The sequence below is a fragment of the Dendrobates tinctorius genome, unplaced genomic scaffold (assembly GCF_039654945.1).
Source record: "Dendrobates tinctorius isolate UK_male_01 unplaced genomic scaffold, ASM3965494v1 ptg000165l, whole genome shotgun sequence".
Taxonomy (NCBI): domain Eukaryota; kingdom Metazoa; phylum Chordata; class Amphibia; order Anura; family Dendrobatidae; genus Dendrobates; species Dendrobates tinctorius.
In genome coordinates this window covers 26,962,623-26,978,419 of record NW_027361832.1, presented here as the reverse complement: position 1 = coordinate 26,978,419, position 15,797 = coordinate 26,962,623, and the positions used below count along the sequence as shown (strand labels likewise).

The 15,797-nt window shown below is 44.0% G+C and overlaps 1 protein-coding gene across 1 annotated transcript in view; it reads right to left on the bottom strand.

The window, feature by feature from the left end:
- Positions 1–1,149: 1,149 nt before the first annotated feature.
- TPD52 (tumor protein D52) overlaps positions 1,150–15,797 on the bottom strand; it is a 224,250-nt gene continuing 209,602 nt past the window's right edge. Inside the window, exon 7 of the mRNA XM_073550611.1 lies at positions 1,150–1,314. Coding sequence (XP_073406712.1) covers positions 1,188–1,314 — 127 coding nt within the window. The 3' untranslated portion in view covers positions 1,150–1,187. The remainder of the gene's footprint in view (positions 1,315–15,797) is intronic.

Below are 15,797 nucleotides of genomic sequence, written 5' to 3'. Positions count from 1 at the left end.
ACTATTCCCTTTGTTTGAGCAGTGAACTTAAATTCTCTACTTTCATAATAAAATATCACTGTAGCGTGAACTTTCTACATTTTCCATAAATTTTGTCTGAAAGCCAAATATCCTTATCTTTTTGTGAATAGTGTATATGCATTATATGGGGAGACCATTTATTTTATTATGAACTGTGAAATATTTTTTTTTCCCGTGGAGGCACTGCATGAAAATGAAACATCTGCTGCCATTTTCTTTAAATGAATACATTTTATCAATGGTGAGTGAAGCAGTAAAAGAAAATGTTGTTCAAGGTAGTCTATTCTTTACAGGATAGTCCATGTGGTGGTGCAAAGTAAAGATCTTCATGTGGACCCCTGGTTGATGGCGTGGTTGGTAAAAAGTTACATAGCAATTATGAAGCCAACTACCTGCAATTATTCAAGATCTCTGCCATTAAAGCCAACCTGTCACAAGATTCTTGCTACCTGGACAATGGGCAACAGAAATCAGAGCCAGTATAACATACCTGGCTGCAGAGTAAACATATACTGAAAAGGCGAACAGGGAGTTTGGCTCAGATACCTGGTGTAAAACACTTTGAAAAGTTGCCAAACTTGAGTAGCTCAAAGTTTAACAGAAATGTTGTGACTTTTGTGGTCACACCAATCCTCGCCAGATCCACCAAAGTGGGCAGAAAATTGACGAAGCGCAGCAAAGCCCAAGTGTCAATTTTTTTAATGGCAGATGCCATTGTTAAGTTGTGCCTACATTTTTAAGTGGAGCAAGTCTCTAAATTAATATGGCGCATCTTACTCCAACATGGCCCTTTATTAAGGTTGGCATGTACGCCAGCCTTAACGAATCAGTTCCTATGTCTCTTGGCTTAGTAGTCCGAGGCAAGTCCCTGGTCAGCTTCTCCCCAACCTTGCTCGGGATCACTGGCAGGTTTCTCCCAACGTGTCTACTTTGGGAAAAACTTGCCAGTCAAATGGATCGGGGTGGGAACATGTACTAAGCATGAAACTATGCAACGAAGGAATAAAAAATGACCTAACGACTGGTATCTTTCATAGTATAATAAAAAGAAAAACACATTCTGGTCGCAAATATTCCCATTACACACAATATAAGGGAATAGAATAGAAAATCAAAAAATGTCCACACTACATAGAATATATATTTATTGAATGAGAATAACTACATTACAGCACTCCGAGCAGTACAGCATCGGCCTCCAGCAGGGTGGTATCTGTGTAAGCACCTAAGAATCGTGATGTCATCTCCAGATCGTTCAGTCTCAGACGCACTCTAGTCCCTTTCTGGTATTTCCTAGAAAAGGAAAGAAAGGAAAGATAATTAAAAAGTTACATCCCCTGGGAATACTTATACTCCAGTTAAAATAAAATAATTAAAAACAAGAAAAAATGTTGGAAGCAGAACAAAAATATCACATTGTTTTATGTCACTCAATATAATCAAGGTCCTACAAGTATTTTATGTCGAATTCGACCTAGATTGTAAAGACCTGTTATCTAGCACTTTCCCTGGAAGCCGCCGTGAAGTGTTACTCAACACAAAGATGTCATTGTGGAGCCTTAAGTTGCTGTGAAGGTTGTGTTGACTGTTCTTAGCTCTCGTGCATGGAGCGGCCATAGCTGTTAAGGTGAAGAATAGTTATTTATTATGCGATAAACTTCGCCTCGGGCAATGTTCATTACGGATATTTGTACTTATATTTGGGCTCTGTTGTAACAAGCTTCTTGTTCCTCTGCACAATTCAGAGGCTTTAAGTCAATCTAATTCTACTTGCACCATCTCTACTGTAAAGATGTAGAGGACTTTCCACCACGGACTTACAAGTCTTTTTTTTTTTTTGCATTACATCTCTGTAGGGTTCGTTTGCTAGTTATTCATTTATTACTATGCGAATTGAGAAGATAAATTTGGCTTCTTCATTGACAACACTTAAGTGGAAATAATCACGACCAACAAGAAGATCTTCTAAATGTGATGTGCAAAGAAGTATCAGTACAATTTGCATTTTATTCATTCAAAGCTGGCACAAAGTGCCAATCTTGATAAATTCCTTCCTAAAGCTCTCCCCAAATCTTAGCAACCAGTTGTAATTTGTAGGGAAGCCCGGAAAAAATGTCTAACTTCCCTGCAGCACCACAGCAGGGGAAAGTGAGAATTACACAGGTCCTACTGAAATCAATGAGCTGTCTGAGCAACGCGGGATAGGGCAGGTCCTCCAAAGTGAACAGCAGAAAAAAAGGCAGCACCTCTTACCTTCCCAGATCTTAGAACCAATGCACTACAGGGTGCAGCCAGCCCATATAGCAAAATGTTAGCAACACAGGTGCAAAATACCAGATTAACAGCCACTCTCCACCTGGAGGGGGCGACTGCCCAGTATACAATTGCGCAATGAAGGCCCGTATAGGGCACTGTTCACATAAGGGTACTGCATAGTGTCTGGTTCACAGCCTACTAATCACGCCCCTACTTTCGATTAGGTGGGCTGGCCAGCACACTCCCAATGCATCCCAATGTGAACACCCCTAATGTGAGACCAGACGTGTTTGGGCTTGGCTGCATCTCGAAAAAATAGTGCAAAAAATACATAAATAGCGGGGTATTGGTCGATATTTTGGCCAAAATACGTACGCTCATAACCCTCATCAAGGGTCCCCACGCGTACGAGTACCTAACACTAAACTAATAGCAAAGCCACAAAAGAAGACTAAAAACCTCCAAAAAATCAGATTAAAAAACAGTGCTGCTATTTTTCCTGCTGTTTAATCTGAATTTTTGGAGGTTTTTAGCCTTCTTTTGTGGCTTTGCTATTAGTGTCAGGTCCTCCAAAGTAAGACACTCTTTGTAACAGCCCTGCTATTGGGAATTTTGGTGTTTCAGACAACAAGGAAACGACAGATGTAGCCAGAGATATTAGATTGTTCTTTGGACTCCCGGGATTGATGTTGCCCTTTTCCTAATTCATGTCTTATGTGGATGAATGATCATCACCTCAATTTCTTCTATACTTCTGTTCAGAGGAAAAACTGTATATCGACAATGTGACCAGTACAAGTAACAATCACATGTTGAGAGTTTAAAAAGCCACAAAACTTCTCTAGGAGACCAATGGAGAGACTGGAAGGTTTTATGCAGATACTTTCAGAGAGGACAGGTCTTCTGACACACTTCAGTCTTTCATCTCTTTACTCAACTCTAAAATGTTTTCCTTATAAATTCACTGATCAAACCGGCATTTTTTTCTGCAGAGCACAATTCAGGAACACGACCGTCAATTATGTTCACATCTCCCATCAGAACGTACATTTTACCAGGATCTGATCAAAGTGCTGCTTAGTGCGCTCCCTTTTGATCCACAAACAAGGAATAACATGCAATAGAGTGTACATTAAGGGATTATTCAACACCCCCGAGTTATACAGCACTTATAAGTTAATCTTACAGAAAGTGCGCATTTTGCTTTGAAAACATAAATAAAATGAACTTTTCATCTTGCCCCTTGTCACACAGGTATATGAGATATATATGCAAGTTAACAGGAATTTGCAGCTCTCTAGGTGCCTTTTTTTTGTGTGTTGGCAAGAAAGATCACACGGACATCGGCAATGCCACGCTGGACAAAACATTGCTTTCTGATAGTTTTACAAACTCAAAAGTGTCAGAAAATGTTGACAAATAATCTGCAGTTTCATTTGGAAATGAATTTATGCTAGTAAGCTGCAAAAGTCTTATCCACAACTACAGAGTAACTTTTAAAGGAATTTAGTAAGATCAACCCTCCTAAGCCATCTATACTGGCATGCAGGTCATAGAAAATTGAATAAATGATACCTTGATATCTGTGATCCGATGTGTTATTTCAACGATACACATTTTCTTAATATGTAAATTAACTGTTAAGATCTATGGGCTGGATATACAGTGGGGCAAAAAAGTATTTAGTCAGTCAGCAATAGTGCAAGTTCCACCACTTAAAAAGATGAGAGGCGTCTGTAATTTACATCATAGGTAGACCTCAACTATGGGAGACAAACTGAGAAAAAAAAATCCAGAAAATCACATTGTCTGTTTTTTTTTCATTTTATTTGCATATTATGGTGGAAAATAAGTATTTGGTCAGAAACAAGCAAACAAGATTTCTGGCTCTCACAGACCTGTAACTTCTTCTTTAAGAGTCTCCTCTTTCCTCCACTCATTACCTGTAGTAATGGCACCTGTTTAAACTTATCAGTATAAAAAGACACCTGTGCACACCCTCAAACAGTCTGACTCCAAACTCCACTATGGTGAAGACCAAAGAGCTGTCAAAGGACACCAGAAACAAAATTGTAGCCCTGCACCAGGCTGGGAAGACTGAATCTGCAATAGCCAACCAGCTTGGCGTGAAGAAATCAACTGTGGGAGCAATAATTAGAAAATGGAAGACATACAAGACCACTGATAATCTCCCTCGATCTGGTGCTCCACGCAAAATCCCACCCCGTGGGGTCAGAATGATCACAAGAACGGTGAGCAAAAATCCCAGAACCACGCAGGGGGACCTAGTGAATGAACTGCAGAGAGCTGGGACCAATGTAACAAGGCCTACCATAAGTAACACACTACGCCACCATGGACTCAGATCCTGCAGTGCCAGACGTGTCCCACTGCTTAAGCCTGTACATGTCCGGGCCCGTCTGAAGTTTGCTAGAGAGCATTTGGATGATCCAGAGGAGTTTTGGGAGAATGTCCTATGGTCTGATGAAACCAAACTGGAACTGTTCGGTAGAAACACAACTTGTCGTGTTTGGAGGAAAAAGAATACTGAGTTGCATCCATCAAACACCATACCTACTGTAAAGCATGGTGGTGGAAACATCATGCTTTGGGGCTGTTTCTCTGCAAAGGGGCCAGGACGACTGATCCGGGTACATGAAAGAATGACTGGGGCCATGTATCGTGAGATTTTGAGTGCAAACCTCCTTCCATCAGCAAGGGCTTTGCAGATGAAACGTGGCTGGGTCTTTCACCATGACAATGATCCAAAGCACACCCCCAGGGCAACGAAGGAGTGGCTTCGTAAGAAGCATTTCAAGATCCTGGAGTGGCCTAGCCAGTCTCCAGATCTCAACCCTATAGAAAACCTTTGGAGGGAGTTGAAAGTCCGTGTTGCCAAGCGAAAAGCCAAAAACATCACTGCTCTAGAGGAGATCTGCATGGAGGAATGGGCCAACATACCAACAACAGTGTGTGGCAACCTTGTGAAGACTTACAGAAAACGTTTGACCTCTGTCATTGCCAACAAAGGATATATCACAAAGTATTGAGATGAAATTTTGTTTCTGACCAAATACTTATTTTCCACCATAATATGCAAATAAAATGAAAAAAAAACAGACAATGTGATTTTCTGGATTTTTTTTTCTCAGTTTGTCTCCCATAGTTGAGGTCTACCTATGATGTAAATTACAGACGCCTCTCATCTTATTAAGTGGTGGAACTTGCACTATTGCTGACTGACTAAATACTTTTTTGCCCCACTGTTGATCTTCCAGAGAATCTGCCTCTAGGGCTGATTGATGGATTCCTGGGAGTCAATACTCATAAATTAAAGGGTTTTTATTAAGGCCCCGTCTCACTAAGCGATCTCGGTAGCGAGATCGCTGCTGAGTCACAACTTTTGTGACACAACAGCGATCTCACCAGCGAGATCGCTGTGTGTGACAGCGATCAGCCCCCCTGCCGGTATTCGCTGATCGCTGGAAGAAATCTCTGGACATTTCTTTGGCCGCTGGTCTCCCGCTGGCCAGCACGCATCGCTGTGTGTGACAGGCGGGAGACCAGCGATCAGGTGTAAAAAATAATAAAAAAAATAAAAAATATAGTTATTCTCACCTTCCGATGTCCCGCGCAGTCTTCCGGCCTCTCTCCACGCTCCGGTCCCAGTGATCCTTTGCAGGAATGACCGCGAGACTTTGTTATCCCTCGAGACCGTGACATCTCGCGGTCCTTCTCGCAAAGGATCACTGGGACCGGAGCGTGGAGAGAGGCTGGAAGACTGTGCGGGACATCGGAAGGTGAGAATAACTATTTTTTTTATTTTGATTCTATTTTTTACATGGATGGCCAGCGATGCCGGGCGCTCGGCATCGCTGTGCTGATCGCTGGTGAAGCTGTCTGTGTGACAGCTCACCAGCGATCACATAGCGACTTACTAGCGATCCTGACACCTTGATATCGGTGTTGGGATCGCTGGTAAGTCGCTTAGTGTGACGGGGCCTTTAGAAGCAAACAGGGACATGTGACCTCTGTTGACCAACCCCCCGACTGTAGGGGCTCACCACCTTGGCTACTGATTGGCGGCAGGAGCCACATGTCTCTATGACAAGAGGTCTGATGGGGCAGGAACAATAGAGACTGGTCAGGTGAGTATTGTTTTTTCTTTTAAAAACCAATCTAAGCATATTGTAAGTAAAATTTACACCCCAGATAACCAAATAACATTTAGAGGGGTTATCGCAAAGAAATGTACGATAATATGGCAATTGTCAATATTTCTCAGTGATGGGCAGCCAAATAGCTCACCTATGTCTGCACAAGTAGCTGAGGGCTACACCGTAGTTGTTATTCCCTGTTATGGCTGCAGAACATTGTGCACAGCTTGTTCTATGGAGGTATTATACAGGCACGCAACCCAAAGTATTCTTGGCTTGAAAGCCCTCGAGAATAATCCATGGTGGATGATGTGTTTAGACAACACTGCCAGAAGATATCATCAAAATGAGTATCTGTATGAGAAGACACTCTAGCGATAGGGATATCCAGTTACCAAAGTTTTCATGTATTTAATCTGTGTGCGTAAATAATGAACCTTTACGCTCTACTGTATGGAGGCGTGAAAAAGACCCTGTAGAAGGATTTGCAGGTGTTTGGAGCTTTGTGTAAACAGGTTTCACAAGCCAAACCTTAAAATCTGGTACAAAATCCTAAATTATACAGTTCCTACAGCTGAGCCGTAAAACACTGTAATAAACACTGGTCTGACTGGCGGAACCCATGGTCATAATGGCGGGCCCTTCCCCTCAACTACTAATGCTCGTTTCCTATTCCCATCTCCACTAAATAGAAACAGAATACTAAGCCTTACAGGCAAAAACCATATTCATTTACCGGTGGATGGAAGTATGTTAGAATAACCAGATTATGACACCTTGAACACCATCCTGGGTTGGACGAGCAGCTTTGAGGTTGGATCTTTGTCAATGAAGTCACTGAACCTCAAAAAATGTATATTCTCAGGTCTAAACTGTGAAAAGACTTCAGAAAAATGTTTTGAAAAAGCAAAGAATGTGATCAGGGGTGGATTAAGGGTAGCCAGGGCCCCGGGCTGTTCAGACTCTGTGGGCCCTCCGGTCATGTGACGGGGTCAGGAAGTCACTAGTTTTCATGGCGCATACGGTGCATCAAGGGGCGGGAAGGGGTTAAATACTGAGGTAAAAAAAACTGCAAATATGCAACGTGTGCACGAGGCCTCACAAATACTGAGGTAAAAACACCAAATGCTCAGCGTGTCCATGAGGCCTTACAAATACTGAGTGAAAAACTCACCAAATACTCAGCGTGTGCACGAGGTTTTATAAAAACTGAGGTAAAAACTCAAATACTCAGCGTGTGCACGAGGCCTTACAAATACTGGAAGGCTTCCACCCAACATCTAGTCCTGACTCACCTGACCTAACATCGAAACAAGCTAATAGTCTGCAATCACCTGTTGACCTGGAACATGACCTGTCAGACAAGTTACTTCACATGAGTCACACAGAGGCTTCTGCTTGAAGAACTTCCCCAGATAGAAGAAGCAGTCTCCGATGTGCAGCCTGTGGCCGGATACACAGGAAGAGACGCTCCTTGTCACAGGCTGTGCCAAACATGTCAGCAGAAGGGTTAACGTCACAGACAAGTCGCCGTCTCCTCACAGACAAGTCGCCGTCTCCTCACACACTGGAGACGACACTGCATCTGGCGACGAACAAGCGCACATTGCGCAATGTTAGTCATGTTCCAGATGTTCAGCATGTGGAGGACCAAAAGGGGACCAAAAAAAGACCCCAGGATTGGAACAGGAGCATGGGAAAGTGGACGGCAGTCGCAGGGGCAGGGTTCATATAGGGGTTTGAGTAAATATATATATGCGGGCAGCGCACACATGCACAATCCTGAAGGTTGTATAACTTTCAACTGGTCAAAACATTTCTCTCAGTAGGCCAACAAAGAAATGTGGCAGGAATAAAGTACACCTCATAGTAACTTATGTGTGAGGCAGAGGTGACAAGACCCGCCATCTTGTGCCCACCTTACTAGAGGTGCCCACTGCCTACATATAACAGTTGATGGAAACAGATGACTTCCACTATGATGATTGATTACCGCCTGCCCAAGCACACCCATTTCACAACTAGACACACCGATGTCCACGCCCCAACCACACCCATTTAGCACTGCTGATCACACTGACTGGTACTGAGGGCACAGTGGCTGGTGCTGTAGGCACACTGACTGGTACTGAGGAACAGAGAGATAGAAAAAAGAGAGAAAGAAAGAGAAACAGAGAGAAAGAAAGAACAGAGAGGGAGAGAGAAAGAAAGAACAGAGAGAAAGAGGGGAAAGAAAGAACAGAGAGAAAAAAAGAAAGGGGAAAGAAAGAACAGAGAGGGAGAGAGAAAGAAACAGGGGAAAGAAGGAACAAAGAGAAAAAGAAAGAAAGGGGAAAGAAAGAACAGAGCGAGAGGGAGAGAGAGAGAAAGAGGGGAAAGAAAGAACAGAGAGTGAAAGAAAGAAAGAACAGAGAGAGAAAGAAAGAACAGAGAGAGAAAGAAAGAAAGACAAGGAAAGAGGGGAAAGAAAGAAAGATTCTATAAAGATACTATACCAGCCCGGCTCACATTGTAGTGGCCACCTGAGTCTCCTGGTGCAGGACATATCATTGATCCACTCACATGACCGACATCCCCGAGTCCAAGGCGATCCCGCTGTCCGCGCTGTTGGAGGACATAGGACATGGTGATGATTTGAAGCATTCTCTGAAGTGCCTCCATGGTTCCGTCATAATCTCCTACGGTCAGCTTCCACCACGTCACTTCCGATGGAATGTCACGGGCGAGTTTTCAAGTGCTCCTCGGGGCTCCGTCGTATACTCCTGTGTCCGTGGGAAAAGTAAGCTCCCGGTCGTGGCAGTGGGGCAGACTCAAAATCTGGGACGATTGGGAGGTATGAATGCTCCCCATCATACACCTTGTACACGCATGGCTCCGCACACCTCATACACGTGGCTCCGCTCCGTACACACGTGGCTCCGCTCCGTACACCTTGTACACACGTGGCTCTGTACACTTTGTACACACAGGGATCCGTTCCGTGCATCTCGCGCGGCTCCGCTCCCTACACCTCGCACACGCGCGGCTCCGCTCTGTACACACAGGGCTCCGTTCCGTACACCTCGTACACACGCGGCTTCGACCGTACACCTCGTACACACATGCGGCTTCGCTCCGTACTCCTCGTACACACACGCGGCTTCGCTCCTTACACCTCGTACACACACGCAGCTTCGCTTCGTACACCTCATACATACACGCGGCTCTGCTCCGTACAACTCGCACACACACGGCTCTGCTCCGTACACCTCGCACACGTGAGGCTCCGCTTCGTACACCTCACACATTCGCGGCTCTGCTCTGTACACCTCGCACACACGCGGCTCCACTCCGTACACCTCGCCATTCGCGGCTCTGCTCCGTACACCTCGCACACACGCGTCTCTGCTCTGTACACCTCACACACACACGCAGCTACATCCACCCTGTAAACCCCTCCTGACCCCACACAATTCCGTCATCCAGCACCATGACAACCAGCACAGCAGTCCCACATACAATACATTGAGATCTGTGTGCACAGGACCTGTGATGAGTTCACAGAAGGGGAGGAGTCAGGTATCACATGATCAGGTGCCTCCGACTGAAGCCCCTGATCATGTAACCGCTGACTCATCCCCTCCTGTGACCTCATCACAGGTCCTGTGCGCACAGAGCAGGGATTTATTAGTGAGGGGCTGGCGCTGCGGTGGCCGGTGGGTCAGGGAGGGGGAGGAAGGGGTCGGTACATGGGGGGCGTGGCGCTATGGTGGCGGATTATAATGGGGCAATTTTCCTTGGGCTGATGGGCCCCCCCACACCACTGGGCCCTGGGCTAGCGCCCAGATTGACCTCATTATAATCCACAACTGAATATGATTGATAGAAAAAAATGCTATACTCACCATCTGTGAGCACAGTCACATCAGCACAGGCCCCTCCATTGGTCCCTACTACCTGATAGTGCAGAAGTGAAGGCTACAGACCCCAGCAGCAGCCTGTGATTGGATGCAGCTGTCAGGGAACTGGAATAAGACCTCGTGGGTATGCTTTGGATGGCTTTCTGTTCCAATCTCCTAACTGCAGCAGTCAATAACAGGTTTATGAAAGGGGCTGAAGCAGTCCCTTCTTTCAATACCAACTCCTTTAAGAACTCAAAGACAACAGCTTATACTAGAGAAATATTTCCACATATAGTCAATATCAAAATTCGATAAAACTTTTGTTCATAGCAGCCCTTTTTTTGGATACACTTGTTTGACTCCTCTCAAATTCAATGCAAAATGTTGGAAAAAAAGGCCCATATCTTAAAAAAAAAAAAAGATGCCACATTGCTAGGATATGCCATTTCTTTGGTGAGGGTCCAAGTTCTGAAATTCTAAGATCCTAAAACCTAAGGTTTTTTCCCAGAACAGTAGTTCCTCAACCAATTGTCGGTGCAGGGAACGGCAGCATGGCCACATACATGCCAATGGGGCTGGCGGCTGCTCCTTTAGCAGTCGGGTCACAAATTTGCAGGGTACGTTTCAATTCTAAAGATCAGTGGGGGTCCTAAAATCAAATAGTTATTGGTCTTGTTTCTATATAGTAAACAAACAAAAAAAAAACTTTCAGATCCGGTGACAGATCAAAAGCGGACATTTTTTCCCTTTGTTTTATTTTCGAACAATCCATTATTTTTAAATAAAAACACCATACAGTTCCAGAGATATGGTCTGTTTTACTTAGTGCTAATTGTTGTTTTCGAAGGCAGCATAAAGACCATATACGGTAATTAGCACCAAAAAAAGGCTCTTTCCTCTGGAACAATATGGTGGATTTAAAAAAAACAAACAAAAAAAAAACATGGAATACTCAGGGAAGCAGAGGGAATAAGAGGAAAAACTGTCCACTTTTGACTCTGTGATGAGTCCTCTTTAAACCATATTTGTGGCTTTATATTGGAGACAGAATAAAAAAAGGACACAAAAAGCATAAAAACCTCAAACAACTAAATACACACAATGTATGCTGGAAATATCTTCACTAATGCAAAACATTCATCTTCATCCAACAGTTTCCTAAAAACAGAGCAATCCGGATTTTGCGCCCATCCCCCTTTTTTCTTCTGTAGCTGTGGTAATAGCAGCTAAGTTATGAACAATGGCGGTGAAAGTTGTTGGGCCGCCTCGCCGTGCCGCCTCGCTGTGCCTGCAGGGGAGCTTATTTTCAATGAAAGGAACAGGCAATTACGTGGCGATACCAGTGTCACAAGCTCTAACTGCTGCTCCTTGTAATTTGAACACAATCTCCCAGATACTTTAATCACGTCTAATCCAATTTATTAAAGACATTCTTAAACAGCCCTGTCGCACCTGCATAGAAAGATATCCCAAAACCCGTCAGCTTGAAAGGCATCTGACATGTCTGTCAGGTAATGCTGAGCATAAACACTGCCCGGTGTGACAGATGTTCCCTGCAGCTAAAACATTTGCGGACAGGAGATCAATGGAGAAAGGTAGCGGGAAGCGGAAATGTAGATGCCGCTTACACAGACTCCCACTGCAATGGTTCAGAAGGAAGCACAAATGATAGGTTGCTGTAGGCATGGTAATCATACATAAACCTATTATTACACCCTGGCACCAAGGCTCTAATCCATAACACTGCTCCGCCGCTCCGGCTTTTAGAGGTGGATGCTTCAAAGTCGGAGGTGGTTTTTGTTAACAGTCCCAACAACCAATAAACTTGAAGTCCAGCTCCATTGATTCATCCCACTCCTAGGAAGCTCAGACATTTCAGGGAGAACTCAACCAATAGGAAGAGGGAAAATATAGATTCTTAAATAACCTGTAAATCTCTGGATACAAGTGTTACAACCTCTAAATAGAAGAGTATAATACTTATATTGTATGTCACCACCTATAGAAGGCAGGAAAGGAATATATTGTCAGCTGCCAGAAGGGGAAGGAGACTGATTCTAAATCTAGAATCAGCTTTCATTACCACATCTTAAGAGACGCCCCAAGCTGGACACATGAAAGATGCACTATAAATTACTTTAAATTAGCTATTACTAGCCTTTTAGGACTTTTGCAAAATATAGATTCATGGGATATCCCACTTGCCTGAATCAACTCCTTAGCCTTGAACTTACTGACACTGCAGAAGCTGAGAACACATTTTGTTTGTGCCTCCCGATGCACTCTCCTCCTCCTCTCCTGTCTGCAGCAGCTGTTTGATGCACACAGAATGAAACAAAGGGTGGCCGATGCCGTCAGGAGAGGGGAATGAGAACATGCACGGTCTGACACTGCTGGAGCATAGTGGGTACACGCACATAGTGTCAGCGCATCATTTCATCTCTCTCCTGTCAGCATCTGACATCTGCTACTGTGTAATCCAGTGTGCAGCGAGAGGCCACTGTGGACAGGAGAAAGGGATCAGAGAGCGCCAGTCCTGACACGGTCTGCTCTAGACTCCTGCAGTGTCAGTGTGTACAGGACTAAGGAATCAATTCAGGCAGCACTATAAATCGACCACTGGCAATCAACTTAAAGCGAACCTGTCAGCAGGATTTTGCAAAATAAAATACAGGCATTGTCATGTTAGCATTGTTAATGATATGCCCGAGCTCCGGGGCGGGACTGTAGGCAGAGTCTTATCTTCCTGCTCTAAAGGGGCCTTTACACATAGCGATATCGCTAAAGCGTCACTGATTTTGTGACGCAGCAGCGATATCACTAGTGATATCGCTATGTGTGATACTTACCTCCGACCGTCTCCCCCGCTGATCGCGCAAGGTCATCCAGTTCCATTTCTCATCAGGCGCTTCCTGCTGGGCTTCCTGCTGGCGCCGACGAGCGACGCATGGACGCGGGCGGGAGGACGTCAGGATCGCCTCGTCTGAAAGGTAAGTAACGACCGCTGCTGCATCGCTACATCTCTGTGAGATCTGCCTGTGTGACAGCTCACTAGCGACCATTTAGCGATGCACCAGTGATCCTGACCGGGTCGTATCGTTGTCGGGATCGCTGGTGCATCGCTAAATGTAAAGGGGCCTTTAGCCAGAGAAACTAAGTAAAGACCTGTCCACAGACCACCCTGCAGCACAAGCAGTCTGTCTCTATGATGAGGAACATGTTTGTGCTTCGGGGCGGCCTGTTGGCAGGTCTTTACTTGGTTTCTCCCGCCTCAGTGCACAAGCATCTCATGAACTGAAAACTTCTAACACTGATTACACAAGAACCACAAGACAGATTTATTCACCCCAGGTGTCATTTTAATCAGTATAACGGCGCCAACCTGACAATGTTTGTAGTCTGCTTACCAAAATCCTGATGACAGGTTCGCTTTAAGGGGAGGTGAGGAGGTTTGCAAATACAGTAAAGAGAAGGAACATGCGTGCATTGAGCCTCTTATGTGTGTGTGTATATTATATATATATATATATATATATATATATATATTATATATACACATATACACACACACACAAACATTTTATTGGATATATAAACCAGAATAAGTAAAATCCATACTAAAAGTATAAATGGTTTGATTTGAGCTTTGTGGGGTGTCAGACACCCTTTAAATAGGCATCTATGGCTCAGCCAATTAAAAAATATTACAAGAAAATGACGTAAAAGCAGAACATTTTAAAATGAACTATAAAAACCAGATCAAAAGGCCCCACTGATCAATTTCTGCCCCTTACAGAAAGGGAATAACCTGTTTTCTTGGTAATAACCCCTTAAACTCTAACGGTTAGGAAATATTCAAAGTCCAGTTATAAAAGTTTTTTTTTTTTTTTTATTTAAAACTTTTATCCAATATTCCCATTGTTCATATCTCCCTACTACGTCCAGCCCAAACACTGGCCCATTTTCTTATTTGCCATTGTTTAGACTGAATGCAACACTTGAGACATTGCTACTCAGGGGACAGAGCTGTTGCCAGAACAGCCATCTTACAGCACCTACAATGCTGATGATCTACTGGGCTAAAATAGCCAAGGTAACCCATTAAAAAGCAATCCAAAGAGCATAACCCATTGTATGTCTGAGCATGACTCCCTTTCTCACCATCTCCCAAGGTGGCTCCAGACTTTCCCACAGTATCGTGTTCCTGGCACAAACACACGCACACAGCCAGCCTAGGTGATAATTCACTCTAGCTTAAACCACTTTTTTCTTCTCTATCCTTTTTTTACAGAGCTTCTCCAAACAAGGTATTATCTACATCTGAAATAGTGGCTGAAATTCTACCGCCTCTCCTGAGAAAAGAACAGGGAGGCTTATTGTATGCCACAAAGGATTCTTGAGATATATTGACAGTGCAAGCAATCCATGGTCCTCTCGAGGGTGCAAAGGATTGTTAGTGAAGTTTTCTCACAGAAAACTAAAACGGAGGGAAAGTGGCGCATAGGAAACTTAGCTTGGCGACATACATACTATCAAAACAGATGGACACCTGACAACAACAACAGACTACAGTTCGAGAACAAAGCTGGACTTTCATAGGTACTCAAAAGGAAAAAAAAAACAAAAAAAAAAAAACATGTCCTACTGTGAGAAGATAATGTACAGAATATGGAGTCCCATATGGCCTAAACCCAAGCAGCACCATCTGCACTTGTCTGACCAGACCACTCATGGTATCAAAGATGGGAGAAAGCGTGGTTATTGTTCTGCGCTGCTGAATCACTGCAAGTCCAGAAGTATTACTAATTGTACCATAATTACCATAAAAATTTCAGGAACCCAGTTTTGACAGCTTGTCCAATTCTTTGCTGCTGCCTGACTTTTCTTCTGAGGCTGGCATGCTCGGCATATCATCTCCTGGGTCGAAGCGTAGCTCACTTGACCCAAGAAATCATGACTTTGTGACGCACGTTATGACGTCTCGCAAAGCCTAGTGATTAGTCCTCACATGATGTTGCTCTGCCTACTAGACTTCAAAGGGACCCAGGAGATGTCGGGAAGAAGACACTGGCCACAAAATTGATGTCTGGCTGCAATAAAGGTTTGGTCAAGAAGTTAGAACTAAGTGCTGCAAATCTTTTTGCTCATTGCTTTCCACAACCCTGTAATATTGTAGGGCAACATTTTCAGAACATAGCCTCGTTTTGAATAGATAAGCCTTTATGAATAAGTCGAGTAGATCAGCCCTTGATATTTGTGTTGCATGTTTTTTAAGTTTTACATATTATAACCGGATATACGCTACTCAAGTAAAAACCGAGTTTAAAAGAGAGTGCTGTGAGTCACCCCGCTGATGCAGCTGCTGGCATCGGAACAAGACGATGCGAGGGAGCGCAGGGACGGTAAGTAGGATTGCTTTTTGTTTCTACTTTTTTCTGCTGGGGGCCATGCATAGCAGGATAGGAATGAGGAGCCATGCATA